General features: G+C 36.1%; 1 protein-coding gene across 3 annotated transcripts; it reads right to left on the minus strand.

Moving 5' to 3' along the window:
* Window positions 1-3,295: 3,295 nt before the first annotated feature.
* Window positions 3,296-15,773, minus strand: LOC117394613 (leukocyte elastase inhibitor-like). 3 transcript variants are annotated; one of them, XM_033992957.3, is made up of 8 exons: window positions 15,632-15,773; window positions 10,045-10,222; window positions 6,862-6,948; window positions 6,060-6,200; window positions 5,389-5,506; window positions 5,023-5,165; window positions 4,682-4,849; window positions 3,296-3,946 (listed from the first exon to the last, which is right to left on the minus strand). In XM_033992957.3, exons 2-8 carry the CDS (start codon window positions 10,210-10,212, stop codon window positions 3,542-3,544), a joined length of 1,230 nt encoding a protein of 409 aa, XP_033848848.3. In that variant the 5' UTR covers window positions 10,213-10,222; window positions 15,632-15,773; the 3' UTR covers window positions 3,296-3,541. The 3 variants fall into 3 exon arrangements, with proteins under 3 accessions (XP_033848848.3, XP_033848847.3, XP_033848849.3); XM_033992956.3 differs by lacking the exon at window positions 15,632-15,773 and adding an exon at window positions 15,307-15,395; XM_033992958.3 differs by lacking the exon at window positions 6,862-6,948.
* Between the last annotated feature and the right edge of the window lie 215 nt (window positions 15,774-15,988).

Raw genomic sequence — 15,988 nt, forward strand, 5'->3', positions numbered from 1 at the left:
ATTGGTGTATAAGCTCACCACATCGAGCATTGCTAATAAGCAATCAGCTTCAATATCATCTATTGTCTTCAACATATTGATAATATCTAACGTATCCCGGTATGGTAATGGTATTTCGGTATTTGGGTTACACAACTGCATTTTTCTGGAATTATACAGTGCTTTCTAACAATGTATGTGTGATCAGCTGGGATCCTTAACATGCACTGTAACAGATGAAGTGAATGAGGTGTTCCATTAAACTTGTTTGGCTATAATCTGAAAACCTTTTATACCAATATCTTTAACTTCAACTCTACCCAAACTCTGCGTCATGGGGGTCTAAACTAATCCTTTCAGGTACTGTTCGATTATGAGGAGGACCCTTTGAATATGCTTGCAATGTTGCTTTTTTAAACTAAAGGACAAATGGTGGATTGAGCTGTCTATTAGCACTGTTGATTATCAGCTCAAAAATACTTTACAATGTTAAGTATAAGTATTACATATTTTATAAAAGTAAGATTACTGGTTGTTTTATTGACATTTAGCTCCCAAATAACTTTGGTACAAGTTTGAAATGTTAGTTAGTCTTTTAACCTGTTGAGAATCACTTTGTGTCTTGTTTTGGTGATTAAAAACACAAGAGTGTAAAAATCACTGACAAGATTTTATATATATATATATATATATATATATATATATATATGTTCTCCATTATTGCGCATAAAACCGATTCCTAGCATGTACTGGTTAAGAAGCATTGGTACATTATTGATTCAGATCATTTGCTTCATAAGGTCTTCAAAGAGCCCCCTCGTTTAGTTTTCAGCAGACCTTCTAATTTGAGAGATTTGTTGATACATTCAGATCTACCCCCTACTGTTCATAGAACATTTCTTGATGGAATTCTAGATGGGAATTGTAAATGCGGTCGTTGTGCCCAATGTAATTTTACACATAAATGTACTTCCTTTTGTCATCCATGATCTGGTAAAAAAATTAACACACAAAATGCTATATATATATATATATATATATATATATATATATATATATATATATATATATATACACAGACGTGCTCAAATTTGTTGGTACCCTTACAGCTCATGAGATTAACACTTGCCCTTTTCTCCCAGCTCTTGATTATGATGTGTGATGTTATTGATTATTTATGTGTAATGAGGTGATATATATTGTTAATAGCTATCAATTTATTTTTTATCATGTTGATTATGTCTGTTATTATTTTTTGTGATGTCGATCTGATAAAGATTCTCGTTAATTTCTAGAGAAAATAATGTTATGAAAATCATGAGATTTATGAAATATTGTATTTTAACATTGATCATATATATAAAAATCTAATATGTTGTGAAGATTGTTCTTAATGAGACACAGTATTATTAACAATGTTGACCTGCCTTTGAAACAATGTAACAAGGCAGTCTGATTTAAATTTCCTTTGTCTGATATAATGTGTTTGCTCACCTGTATCTAATGGACGCCAATTAATGGTCTCTTAAGACAAGCTTGCTGCAACATTATCTCATATCATGATGAAGATCTTTTGTAGATCGAAATGTTGATCTTACCTGATGCCATGGTGTTTTTAAACTAAATAAAAGATGTGGAGCTTCGTAAGTGTGCGGGCATTCTATTTTTACTTAACTGGCAAATTTCCCAGAAAAAAAAGTCTGTTACATTTTCCTTTAATTTAACAGTGCAGTTTCCTATGTGCAGCATGAAATGCAAGTGTATAACTATTGCCTTAACAAAGGAAGTGAACTTAAAGCTCTTTTGGCAGAATTTATTTTTTTTAATTGAAAATAAAACTTTTAGGATAAAGTCTTTTTGGAAATAAAAATTAATACACTAGGCAAAGTGGGTGGAAGAAAGGTGTTTTTTTATTATTTAATATGATGCACTATTTACAGGGTGTTCACATGGTTCTTCTCATGCAACATCACTATCAGATTTGAATTGACAGGGCTGTTGGTAAAGTTTGGGCTGTGCTCTCAAAATTCTAGTCATTTTTGGTTATGTTATATAATGTATTCATTTTATCTAAATGTACTGTAATTTCTGGCACACAAGTATTTCTCTTTTTGACTTTTGGAATAGTGTGAGCTTGCTATAGCAATGAACAAGAGCAGCCATTAGCTGTAGACACATCCACTAGATGTCACTGTTTCCCCCAGAAGTCATTATTTCCTAATTTTTTTTTTCTACATTCTGGATCATTAAATCAAATATTTTGTATATAAGACAACAAAAGTTGTTTACAAAAGTCTACTTGGTCACAATTAAATCAGCCCATAGAGAATTATTAATAATAATAATAATAATAATAATAATAATAATAATAATAATAATAATAATAATCACAATCAAAATCATAATTTCACTAACCTTTACTATGTTGTAAGTCCCACAATGATAGCCAGCGAAGTGAAACTATATTGTATGCTGCATTGTATATGTGTTGTGTTGCACTGCATAATACTACATCAGCTTTTGTCCAATTTCACTTACATCAGCCAGGCTCGGGCCGACCTTGTTTTAGGACAAGTCTTGGGCCGATACAAGTTTACCAAAACTCAGCACCAAGCTGGCGTATTCAGTCAGAGGGCAATATTGACCAGTTTTGTGGGCAATAGCACGCATTCTTTTGGTCATGTGACTCTGTGACAGCCAGGTGACTAATGTTTAATGGAATTTTCTGTATACTGTTTATTAACGTCACATATATTAATGGTACTCTTATTTAAATTAAATACCATGCCTTTACAGACATATTGTTTAAACTGTGCTCCTCCTTATCTACCAGAAATCGTTGTTCACATTATGCAATACAGCGATCTCTAAACAGTTCAAACTATACTGGTCTACTGCTGCTTGTATTGTACATAATTTAAAAAGTTAGAAAATGATGGTAACGGAAACTGCACTTTTACTAGGTTGTCCTTTCCCCAGGACATCCTTAGAAGTCTCAATCTGTTATTGTTCAGCATATAACTTAGGTCGCTTCCAATAATAGTATTAGTTTCCACTGAAAAACTAATGCGTTTTGTGATGCTGCTGTTCCACTGTTTTAAATGCTTCTTAAAGCTGCCAGTGTTTGAAAAGTGACCATGTTAACACACACGCTGCACACACACTAAAAGCCAGCATATTAAACTGGTCAATGGCCTTTGGAATGCAATGTGATATCAAACACATTGGAGGGCCACTGCTGACTTCTAATACATAAGTGAAAATGAAATCTGGACAAATATCAACAGCAAAACAAATAACTTGTAACAATGCAATGCATGTTTAAAGCTTTGTTTATTACACTTGAGCAGAAATATTTAAGATTATACATTGTGGTGATAAAACAGAGTTATGCAGTTCACTAAACACTGCAGTTGTCAGAAATAAACAAAAAGGAGCTATGCAATTCAGCTAAGCATTTAAATACCCCTTTCCTTATAAAGAACATTTCATTATGGGTTTTTTATACTGTGTGAAGGCACAAGGGTGTAAGGCAAAAATCACAGCACTTATAAGTGCAGACTTAAGGAGAGCTGAACCTGCCATAGAAGAGGATGTTGCGGGTTTTATTGTGCCTAATGAAGAACAGGAATGGGTGGTCAGCATTGAAGTGTACAGGGACCATCGCACAGCGCATCATCATGATGGCTGCGGTGGCGGCTGCTGCCTCTGTGCCCTCCTCATTCACCTCCACAAAGGACTTGTGCACCACCTTCGACAGCACCAGCTCATTATTGGACGACATGCCAGAGAAATCAGACTTGCCGGCATCAAAGGCATCTACCATGCCCAAACTGATCAGAACCGACTTGAGGTCATAGGTCTCCTCCAGCTTGAACTTTGGCAGGGACACAGTCACCTCAGTGTTGTCCATCATTTCTGGTTTAGTCCACTCCATGAGATTTTCAAAGGTGAGCTCCCTTTCAAGCTGTAGAAAGAAAGACCACAAACCAGGCATTGTTACCAATCTTGATATTTTCACAATATTAAAAGTCATAGTATTGGTTTTATTATTATTTTATTATTATTTATTTCTTAGCAGACGCCCTTATCCAGGGCGACTTACAATTGTTAGAAGATATCACATTTTTACATACGTTTACATTATTTTTTACACATTATTTTTACATACAATTACCCATGTATACAGTTGTTTTTTTTACTGGAGCAATCTGGGTAAAGTACCTTGCTCAACAGTACAGCAGCAGTATCCCCCACCTGGGATTGAACCCACAACCCTCCGGTCAAGAGTCCAGAGCCCTAACCACTACTCCACACTGCTGCCCTAAATAGTAGCTTTAAATAGAAGCTTGCTGATTTTCAGGGCAGGACAACCCCTAATTATACAAGCCTATCAAAATTATCCACTTATTAGTCACGCTTTGCTTCTATTCAAAATCACCAAAGAAAAAAGCTTGAGTGGGCACATAAGAATGACTTTAGCATGTTTACCTTTATGTAGCAATTCAGCTGAATCCTGTCATAGAAATGTCACCTTATATGTTAGCTAAAAATCACAATAAAGTTAAAAACAAGAGTTATACTGGTACTTGTTTGGTGGTGGCATCTGGAAGTGGTTGAAAAAGAGGTATTGCCACTGATGGTGCCCTTTCTTAGTTGCTTAATTGGATGTGTGCTAATTTCAGAAGTTTTCCTTCCTTACCTTCTCCAGTCCAGTGGAATCATCTTCAATTTCCATAGGTAATACAATGAGCATGCTCAGGTCATTGCCAACATATGGGAGCTCTATAATCTGACTGTTCACTTCAGGAATGAACGTGAGGTTAAACTTGGCTTTCTGTTGCATCATCTGCACAGGTTTAGTTCCATTCTGTAAAAAAAAAAAAATATCAGAAAAATTTATAGCATCAACAGGTATTGCACTTGCTTTTTGAGACAAAGGTTCAAACTCTATATGCCATCAATTCTACTTGGAAAAGAGAACATAAATTTTTGGAAAGGTACACCAATAATGTAAAATCTATAACAAAGGACCTGCTTTACCTTGCTCAGTCGGAAAGGTCTTTCTTTTGTTTCACTCTCGCTGAACTTTTTCCCCCAGTTTCCTTTGAAATAGATGGCATTCACCAGGACAAGTCTGGTCAGAGTATCAACAGTTCCTTCAGCCAACAAGTTCTGGATTTTGTCTACATGATAATACATAAAATGTATATCGTAAATTAGCATTAAAATAAATCTTTTTTTTTTCTGAGGATTGAAATAATTGGAGTTTCCCTTCTAATGAATAGGTCAATAAAAAACACAGATTTCACTTTACTAAATAACCAGTCCTTTGAGAATCATAGCTGATAACAAGGTAAGATTTGCTAAATTCATTAATTAGCTTATAGTTTTTATAACGCTACTCACCCTTTGTCTGGCTCTGCACCCAGGAGTTGATGTTCTGTCTGGCTGCTTCTGATGCAGTTACAAAATCAACAGCTTCCAGCTCAGCCTGGTAGAACATCTTGGTGTTCTGAATGAATTCCTACAGGAAGTAAAGTTAAAAACACTTGTCACCCACCATATTAAATTGCGTTGTTTGCTTAAGTTGAATGCATGATATGAAAAACTTAAACTCAATTAGTTGGCTAGGAAATATACTGAAACATTTAAGTTCCCCTCACAGGGGCGATTAATGAAATGCATCTTTTGTAATTATTATCACAGCAATTGCAACAAAATGGACAAATATTTCACAGTGGTCCGCCTGATACTTTATTACACTGATGTGAATATTTTACCTCGATGGTACAATATATCAAAACTTGGGAATGTCGGAACATTTCTACCAATGGGTCATGCAATTGCATTTGCACAATCATTGCATTGTCAAGGTACAGCAGTACCACAGCACTGACCAATAATATCATTTCATAAAGGCAAGCATCTCTTAATGCAATATTGTAGGTAAGTGAGGGCCTTATAAGCATATAAAAAATAAAAAATAAATGATTGTGTTCACTGCCTTAGTACAGAAATATTAACACAATAAGTTCTGCCTTACTGATAACTAAAGGCCCAAAAGATTTAAATCTTACCGTGACAAAGTGAAATGATTTCTCTCCATACAGACGATTAGCCAAACACAATTTATAGGGAGCACTCGGTTTGTTGATGTCAGAGATCAGCGTCCTGAATCCAGAGTGCACAGCATCCTGAGATTTGTTAAAGCGGACAGACTGGTGTACAAAACCAAAGAGAGCAGAGTTATTAATCTTTATCGGACAGGTTTACTAAGATTTTGTTCCAGTTTTAAATTCATATTATAAACAACATTTGAAAATGTTTCCTACTCTTTTGTTAAAAATACCAGTCTGGAGCAAAAGCTTAGTAAATCATATACTTGAGGTTTAAAGAAAAATAAAATGTAAAAACAGCTGAAGGATGCAGTTATATTATTACCCGCCAGCTTTCAAGCATCTACAACACGTTTATTGAATGGTCAAGAACAGATCCTGCACCTTCCCAAGAAAGTAGTTAGTAAAATTAGTAATGCATACATTGTTTTGGGTAAAGACAAGCTTTTTCGCTACCAAGCAAACCATCTTTGCCTTTTCAAGCACCTTTTAACAAAATGAAATATTATACTTCCTATTGAATTTCAATAACCTAATTTACAATTCACAAAAAAATTCATAGAAGCAGCCAGATATCATGTATCAAAAACAATAAGCCTTGTGTGCTATTTGATATTGATTTCCCAATAACAAGCATCAGCCAACACAAAAGAAATCCTAAGGCTATGTCTTTTAACCTCACACCACCTATCCCAAAAGCTTGCTCCAGTAACCAGAAATGTATGCCACCATTGCCAAAGTTCATTTAACTTTGAAATACCACCTGAAAAAAGCTAGGCATTTGCATTTGCATTTTCTGTTGCATTCCAGCAGCAGCTCCACCTTCTTTTGGTTTGTTAAAATGAAGCACCTGGAGTTTAAACAAGTAACATTATGAACACATTTAATATTACACATATACTTTCAGATATGACAATGCTTTTTCTTCCTATTCATTGCCAGTATAAAAGCATACAGAATGTAAAGCTGTAATGTTAATCATCCACCAGCACAGCAGGTAGTGGTCATATATTATTGGGATCCTTCAGTTCTTCACTTATAAAGGAAACCTTGGGCACACGCAGGAGGACACTGGCAAGTATACAAACTTCACCCACTTCATCATGTACACTGGGTGCGCATTTTAAACATTTCTTTAATTTGATTAGAAGATGCAGAGATTGGGTTTTATTACTTTATATTTTTGGTTGATTTCTATTAGTCTAGGAAGGGTACACTTTAAACGAGCATGTCATTAATGATGACTTTCATTGTGATTGAAAGTTTAATGCAAGAATTAACAAGAAATACAGCGGTAACCACAGACATCTGACTCACAGCAGTATCATCTCATGTTTGTACTGAAGTCATTCATTAATCTCAAATGGCTCACCCACGTGAGTATTGCTCAGCTTCTTACACACCTATATTACAGCATGTAGTATCTTGACATTACCTTTCACCTTTTGCTGGTAGAAATAATTTACAGTATGATCTTTCTCCACTACAAAGTCATTTTTTTTCTAAAAGGAAAAGGGAGTGGTAAGGTTAACAGGATGAAGTGAGGAATAGCAAAGTTTAATGTACCATAGATGCTTTACAAGTTGACTGGTGCTCATTTTAGAAACAATAACATTTCAGAAGAAATGAAAACTGGTGTACAGCTTGCACTGGAGCAAAAGTTTAGTAAATCAGGCCTACAACAATTCAAACTACAGCAATTGGACTTTAAAGGGATTAACACATGGGAGGCAGAGAACACTGCTATTGAGACACAGACATTGGATAGAATATGGATTCATTAGCATACAATTTGTTCAGTATAAAATGAACACTAAACAAAACCACTAACACATTTGTTCTTAGCATCTCTCGGTAAGTCCCAACATTAAAGTATTTCACCATTTGTTTTGGGGAAAAAATATTTGACATTGAAACGTTTATAATTGGGGAGACCAACTGCAGCTGGAATGCTCTGCATACAGCATCTCTTGCCATGAAAAAATGGATTCTTACTGGAAACCCCCATCCCCTTTAAAAAAAAATTAAAAAATCGGAAAAAAACAAGGGATTTGTAGCAAAGTTGCTTTAATTTGGTTGCAAAAAATATTTGTGCATTTGTAAGCCATAGCAATTTATTGAAGTATAAGGACCAGGGAGGTGGGGAGAGGGTTAACTGGTGGTAGTGGTTTAAACTGAAATGTAAATCTAGTTTTATATGAAGACGTCAAATAAATGAAGCAACCTAAGCAACAGCCTCTGTCACTTGTTTTGTTTAGATAAGCAACGCCTTTTTTATTATTTAACCACAAAACCATTTTTCCAAAGACATACTGATAAGGCACAGGCATGTATCCAATGTGTTTCATAAGACATCATTTTAAAGACAGCTCTTGAAGAAACATCTTAAACTGGAAACTTTGCTAATGAGGGATAACAATGCCATATCCTCTTTCTAAAGGGCTTTTCACTTTTCAAAGTGACTCATTTCTATCCTTGGAAAACAGTTTTATTTTATAAAAGCCACACCATTTTTCACAATTTGCAGCCTACCTAAGGAACCAATAACCTGTTACTGCATTTTATTATACGTGAAATTGTGGCTTTATGCACTTCCACTCAGAACATGTTTAAGATTTGGTTGTTTTTACTCGCATGTACTAAACTATATTTTTTTAAATGTAGCTTTTCTGTAGACAAATGTATTTTATCAATGAAAAAAACTATGATGGACAGGGTGAAGTTCAATACTGACTATCTGGCGCATGCGTGGTTCTGCAGGAAGGGGGCAGCAGCCTCATAATATCTGGCTGCCGATCATGGCAATGACATTGAGAGGTTGGGAAGAGGGTGTGTTGGCTTTCCCTCTCTCTGAGTGGTTGAGAGGCGGGCTTTGGTGGGATTGCTCGGCCCAGAAGAACTGCGCTTGGTTGTGCATTCGGGTGGCCATGACCGGGGAAACCCAGTGACGCTAGCTGAGGAGACGAGTGTAAACAAACACAGAGATCGAGAGAATAAAATCAGGCAAGCCTTAAACAAACTATTTATTAAAATATATGATTATGTACCCGAGGGGACGTGTGTAGTGATAGGGGAACCTTGGCCACCCCAGTGTATAGTGCACAGCGATGCGTAGGACGGAGACCTGAGTTGACCGGCATAGCGGCAGTGGGGGCACTGCGTAAGCAGCACTTTTGTTTTGTAGTTTTATTACTGTGTTTTATTTTCCCTTTTTCATTTCGCCTTTGGTTTTCATTATTATTTTTGAGCACCTGTGAGTGCGCCCGCATTTACCTATGTTGGTAACCTGTGGTCCTGATTACCGTTGCCGGTATACAGGCCACAGACAACAGCACCCTCTGCAGGCTAAAATAATTTTTTTTAAAAAAGGAAAAGAAAATAAATAAAACTGGGCACCTGTGCGGTGTTTTCAAGTCAACATTCTGTCTCCCGTATGTGTCAGTGAATTGCCCACCACCCTTCCAAACTCTGAAATTATCTTCTGATAGTTAAACGTTAGACAATTAAACGTTCAGAAGCTGGCCATTTCTCCTAGTCTTTATGTTATATTGCCTAATCTTTTAAAGGACAGACCTAAGACGGCAGAGTTTATTTTTTAACGGCAGAGTTTATTTTTTAATTATCCATTAATTAAAAAATAATAAAACATACATAGCATAATACTCATAAGCATAATACTCATAATAATAATAATAATAATAATAATAATAATAATAATAATAATAATATGCCACTGTACAGTCTAATGAGAGACAAGTTTAGGCAATAAAGTTATTTCTACTAGCGCCCCAGGGGATAAAAGGCTAATACACTTTCCTCAGACAGAACACTTTGGACAGAATTAACACCAACTGGCCTGACCTTTGCACATATCCAAGTCAAGTGTGAGGGGTCTGAAAAAAAACAACAAAGAGCTGTAATTCTTAAATGCTTGAGCAGCACCCACCTGTGCCATCTCAGCAGCTGTGTTCCCCCGAGCCCCCAGATACACCATGGCCAGAGCGGAGGAGATGCTCAGAGGGGAGTAGAAGATGTTCTCTGCTTTTCTGTCATTACTGAGCTTCTTAAAGAGGTCCAGGGCGAAGTTGGTGTTTGCACTGGCCAGGCTCGCCATGATCAGCAGCCTATGGGAAATACAGTAAGTGACCTACAGAGTATATTGTCCAACGTGCCAAAACACTCATCTATAAATCATGCTTAACAGATACTGCACCCAGTTTGTTTAAGATTAATGACAGTATGCACCACACCTTTTTTTTCCCAGGATGCTGTATTACTCTGGGTTGATATGTATAGATTTCAAAGCTCAAAGGCCACAACCTCTTGGTCAACGCCTAGACTTAGTAAGTTAAATATACTGTATTGCCGATTTAAACCAAGAGTCCAGACTGTCTTTCAGAAAATAAATAAAATTAATGGGGATGCTTAGCAACAGACCAAATACTTGAAAGACAGCTTCTCTCTTCAGTCATTTAGAAGGTGCAAACCGCCATATCCAGCACAAGCCATGCCCTCTTGTGCCTTATTGCTTAAATATATGGTATCAGATAAATTAGTTCTAGCACTTTGGAAATCTTAATAAAAATACCTTTGCTCATATTTTCCTGCATAAGATTTTTATATTAGTATTTAATATTACATTTACACTTGTAAATGTAATAATACACATTCCAGCAGATCACAAGACTTATATTGGCACAAAGCTAATAGATCCTCACAAAGTAAAGTGAACTAATGTCATTTGGGGTTGTGAATTCAGACATTTCCATCATGAGCTGGAATCTAATTCATATCTAAACTGGAAATGACCATGGAAGTAGAATAACTGTTGACATTTTAGAAAATCAAATTTAAAATTTTAAATCTGTTGACACAGAATTGTGACTTGCCTGTTACACAAAATATAACTGTGCCCTATTGTTTATAGGGTAAGCATATCTATTAAGTCTGTGTATCGATTTTCATATTTTTTCTTACTGATAAATTTGGCTGCTATGTCTGTGTTATCATCTTGTGTGATAGATATAAAATACAGAGTATATTAACTCAGGGTAGATTAGACTTCTCCATAGATCCATATACTCAAAGTGGTTATTTAGGAGTCCAGGATGAAAGATTGCTACAAATTAGTAGAACCAGACTTCACACTTGTGGGGACAGGGCATTTGAAGCCTATGCACCTAAATTACTGAATATTTTTGCCAAAATTAATAAGACACTCTGATTCGGTTAGTATTTTCAAATAACGCTGGAAAATTTAGAACAAATACTATTTTATGTATTTATGGAACACCATCCGGGTCAAACACTCGGTATTTAGTACATGTGTCAAATACTTAGTACACATATTGATTTGGACCAATCAGAATACATAAAATAGTACATCTTCTAAATAAATATAAATTAACTACGCATTTTCTACTTAGGGGCTGGTCATTTTACAGTAGTACCTATGTAGGGACTGGTCATTTTACAGACATGCAGCATAATTACAAGAGTAGCCAATCACCTTTGGGATTTTTTTTTTTTTTTTCAATTTCAGACACGAAATACGCTTAAAAAATATCAAGAACAGGGAAAATTGCAAATCATGGCAGTGAGAGATTTTCTTCTACGGTGCAAATATAGATTTGCTGAGTGCTGCCGACTTCTTGAGACAGACAGTGTTGACCGTGACACGGTTCAGTTTGTATTAACAATGTACACAATGTTTTTTTTTTATTTATTTTCTAATTATATTTATTTCAGTTTTACACTAGAATCTTGAGTTGCCTTAGCTAATATTAGATTCAATGTCAGATCTTTCAACACTTGTTTAAAATGACATTAGTTACAGTGGTGTTGTTGGAGAACTAGCAGAGCTGTACTAGTGTTATTTTCTGAAAAGCGATTAACACAGAGTATGGTAAACGGTTAGTTTCAGTAATGCATGCAATGCTGCTGTGTTGGAAACCATGGACCAGGATTGAATAGCAGTTTGCGATGCATGCAGACTTACAAGTTGTATGTGTGTCTATACAGAGATTAGCAGACAGGGTAGAAAACTGGTTGTTCAAATAATGCATACAATACTGCTGGCAAATTGAGGGGAGCTTACTACCAGACTCTATGCACGGCTCCCAGGCACTTTAAAGGAGAGCAATACTAATGGACTAGCAGGACCCCAAGTAGGGAAATGAACCACGGACAATTCACTTTACAGAGATAACAAAGCTTGGGCCAGACGGAGACAAGGCTACAGCAGGCAATAAAAAGATAACAGAGCGCTGTGGACCAGAAGGGGCCCCAGCACTTTACAGACCGCCATTATTTATCATTGCCTCGTTTTGTCTAATTTCCACAAGTGCCCCTCATCGCTACAAAATGGCATGTAACAAACAGCGAAACGCTTTGCTGCTTCTCTTGATACGAAAAGTTGGAAATTATTCGAGCTCTTGAAAAAAAATGGGTGTTTACAGTTCTAGTGAGCTGCTTCACCATTCTGTTAAATAATTTTGTGCATGTCTTGAATATTGCTCCTGTACATAAAAATTAATACATAATCTAAAGCTGCTGCTGATTTTGTGACATGTGTAGGGGTGCTGTGTTAATTTAGTTTGACAGTTAGTTTATTAACGTTAGTTCGTCTGTTACTTTATTATAGTTTATTAACATATACTTGCCTATTGCTTTTCTCTTATTCTGTTAATATCATATGTTGATGCATGTGCGTCATGACAAGTAATACATATTTATTAATTGATTCATTCATATTGTGTCTGGTGGTCAACTCCGTCTTAGAGAACACTTCGCTTGCTTCCTGAGAACTACAAAAAAGTAAACTGGCTATATTAAGTTCTAAGCAAATAGCACAGCAATATCTAGGGTTGCCACCTGTCCGGGTTTAACCCGGACAGTCCAGTAATTGGCATCTGTGTCCGGGTGGCAGAAATTAACAAACCCAGATGCCCTAATATCCGGTTTTAAGTGAAACACATAAGAAACACCAACCTTCCTTTCATATTTTCTTTGACATACTGTATAAGGGGACATTTTGGCAGAATTTATTTTGGCTTCATTGGCTGTTTGGATTGGGTCACCAATAATACTTCCACCAATCAGAGTGTGGCATACAGTGTGCGATCCTGACCGCTGACATAGTGGAATACAGCACAGCTTAAAGAAGCGCTGGACAAGGGAAAGAATGTGTCGGATGTCAAAGTGAATATGAGAATGGCAGTGAGTGATGAAGCCAATTTGCTTAAAAAAATTAAAAGCAGACCGGACATTTCCATCAATGGATTTAGGAAATCTAGAATTTATGATGCGATCACAAACTCCGAGGCACTGTAAACTGCGCCTACTACTGTGGTACCGTACCTGTAGGCCTGTTCTTTTTTTAGGTTAACAGTTTTTTTTTTGTTTTTTTTTACAAGGGGTTAATTAAGTAGCGGCCAAAATTGTTTATGCCAGAATTGTTAGAAAGTCTGTAACAATTGTGCAAACTTGTTTTGGATTGTTACTGTCGATACGTGTAGATACTAAGACCCACCATGCAGGTATCGCAAAGTCCCTAAACAATATGTTAAAATAAATTAGTTCTGCAACATATAAAAAAGCTGATTTTGCCAGTGCTTGCTAGTCTATTAACTAGGTTTAAATTTAAAGTGTTTCAATTTTGCCTTTATTGTTAAAGTTTTCACACATGGTAATACTGTCCTACAATTACTAATTGAAGCTGTGATCATTCCACTGTGGTATGTTAGTGGCCCATAGCAGAGTTTTAAAACTGAGAGTTAGCAAATGCATATTGTTAAAGTGTATTGCAGTTAGTAATCCTTTCCAATTACTGGAATCTTAAAATGTAAGGGCCATATGACAATGATACATATTGTAACTCATTTTTAGAAGGCCTTCTTTGTTGTTCTCCAAGTTGCTGCAGTGACATTGTAGATGCTATAACTAGTTACTGTAAATCAGATACTGTTTTAGCAGATTCATTTCATTAAGTAAACATGTATTTGAATGTTTTTTAAATTGAAAGTTGAAATACAAAACTGTGTGGGATTTCTCCTTGTGAACGTGCTAGTGATAAACATCAATCCTGTTATATAGTAAAAATGTAGCAGTGTGGAGTAGTGGTTAGGGCTCTGGACTCTTGACCGGAGGGTTGTGGGTTCAATCCCCAGTGGGGGACACTGCTGTTGTACCCTTGAGCAAGGTACTTTACCTAGATTGCTCCAGTAAAAACCCAACTGTATAAATGGGTAATTGTATGTAAAATAATGTGATATCTTTATAATGTAAAATAATGTATATTGTGATATCTTGTAACAATTGTAAGTCGCCCTGGATAAGGGCGTCTGCTAAGAAATAAATAATAATAATATAGTACATTAGTTGCTTAAAGGATTTCCACTATCTTATTAGAAATGTACTGTTTAGCACTGATCTGTACATTCTACTGTGCCGCGAGCATTTGAATAATGTTTTACCTTACATTGATCTATCTGCTTGTGACTAAATACATAACCTTTAGAGTAAAATATGGTTTACTTACAATACATAATGGCAATTAAACCATATATGCGTGCGTGTATGTATAATATGCATTGCATATTTAGCGGTAGCCATTAGTAACATTGAAAAATCCGAACCAAATTTGAGTGCATTTTGACTCATTTTGTCTTTTTACCTACACACAATCGATAGTGCCGTAGTTTTTTACTGACACAAATTTGCCTTGACACAATGGCTGTAAAATGATTCTGACCGTCACAAACAGGCTTAGGCTCAGAAATCCAGTGACTGTCTGGAAAAATTATTTGTAAAAAAAAAAAAAAAAAAAACACAACACGTCGTTACTCATCACTACAGCTACTTGTCTCAGGTAAAATTAGCCTCTAACGCACCATGACACAGCTACTATTTTTCTGGCTTGCAAGTTCGATTGCTAGAAATATCAAGAGCACAATACTGTGTATACTGCTATGGCTATTGATTTGTACCAAGATCTGGTGGTATTGTGTTAAACTGTATTACAGTATACTGCAGTTTTGATAGAGCTAGGCTGCCTGAGAACTATGTCCGTGTTTGGTGTGTGTAAAGGTGGCAACGCTAGCACTATCCCAAACGATTTCACGAAAGCGGGTTAAACAGTTTTAAATTAAAGCACAATCAAACTTCAAATTAACTGAAGCCTTTTGTGGAGAAATATACGTCTGCTTACCCTTGATCATGCAAAATCTAAGGAAGGACGGTTTACAGTTTTGGAGAAGCATGAAACCCCGATTGCAGTTCTTGAAGTACTAATTCCCCTGCGCAAGTGCTAACACAGTACCTGTTGCAGAACGAGATGTTAGACGTCTAATCAAAAGTGAACTTTTAATGTACATCTTATCATACCAAAGCCACAGCTGTGTTTAAATAAACATTAACGAAAAGCTTGTAAAATTCTCCACTATCGAAATATATAGTTGATCACCCTTCTGAATACTCACTGACAACATCGTATCCAAAACAAACGCTTAAATAAATTAGGTTATAATACTTACTGTAGTTTGGTTTAAAAGTGGTTGAATTCACAGCAGAAATCACTGGTAATTGTCTTTCAGTGCTGCTACTGTCACTATATTTATAAACCTGCCACGCCTTTCACTGACTGCACTTCCGCGAACTGCGTTTTTAAAGCGACAGTTCAGATATTGCCGCATGGTAAAGGAGAGAAGGCAAGGCAAGCGATTATGACAGACATTTGTAGTGTCAGCAGGCATTATTATTTGTAGCAAAGAACGCATTGATGAGTCCCCACGGAAATCCGCGGTAACATTTCCTAAAATCTGCAACGTGTTTCTACAAAGTTCGGCGGCAATTACTTTTGAATTAAAAACAGTGTTAATGAGTATAAATAA

The sequence above is a fragment of the Acipenser ruthenus genome, chromosome 3 (genome assembly GCF_902713425.1).
Source record: "Acipenser ruthenus chromosome 3, fAciRut3.2 maternal haplotype, whole genome shotgun sequence".
Lineage (NCBI taxonomy): Eukaryota > Metazoa > Chordata > Actinopteri > Acipenseriformes > Acipenseridae > Acipenser > Acipenser ruthenus.

Coding starts and splice junctions, on each gene's coding strand:
- LOC117394613 (XM_033992957.3), bottom strand. CDS start 10,212: ATGGCGAGCCTGGCCAGTGCAAACACCAACTTCGCCCTGGACCTCTTT. Junction 5,507..6,059: donor AATCATTTCACTTTGTCACG/GTAAGATTTAAA, acceptor TACTTCCTGTAG/GAATTCATTCAGAACACCAA. Junction 5,166..5,388: donor GGTGCAGAGCCAGACAAAGG/GTGAGTAGCGTT, acceptor ATTATCATGTAG/ACAAAATCCAGAACTTGTTG.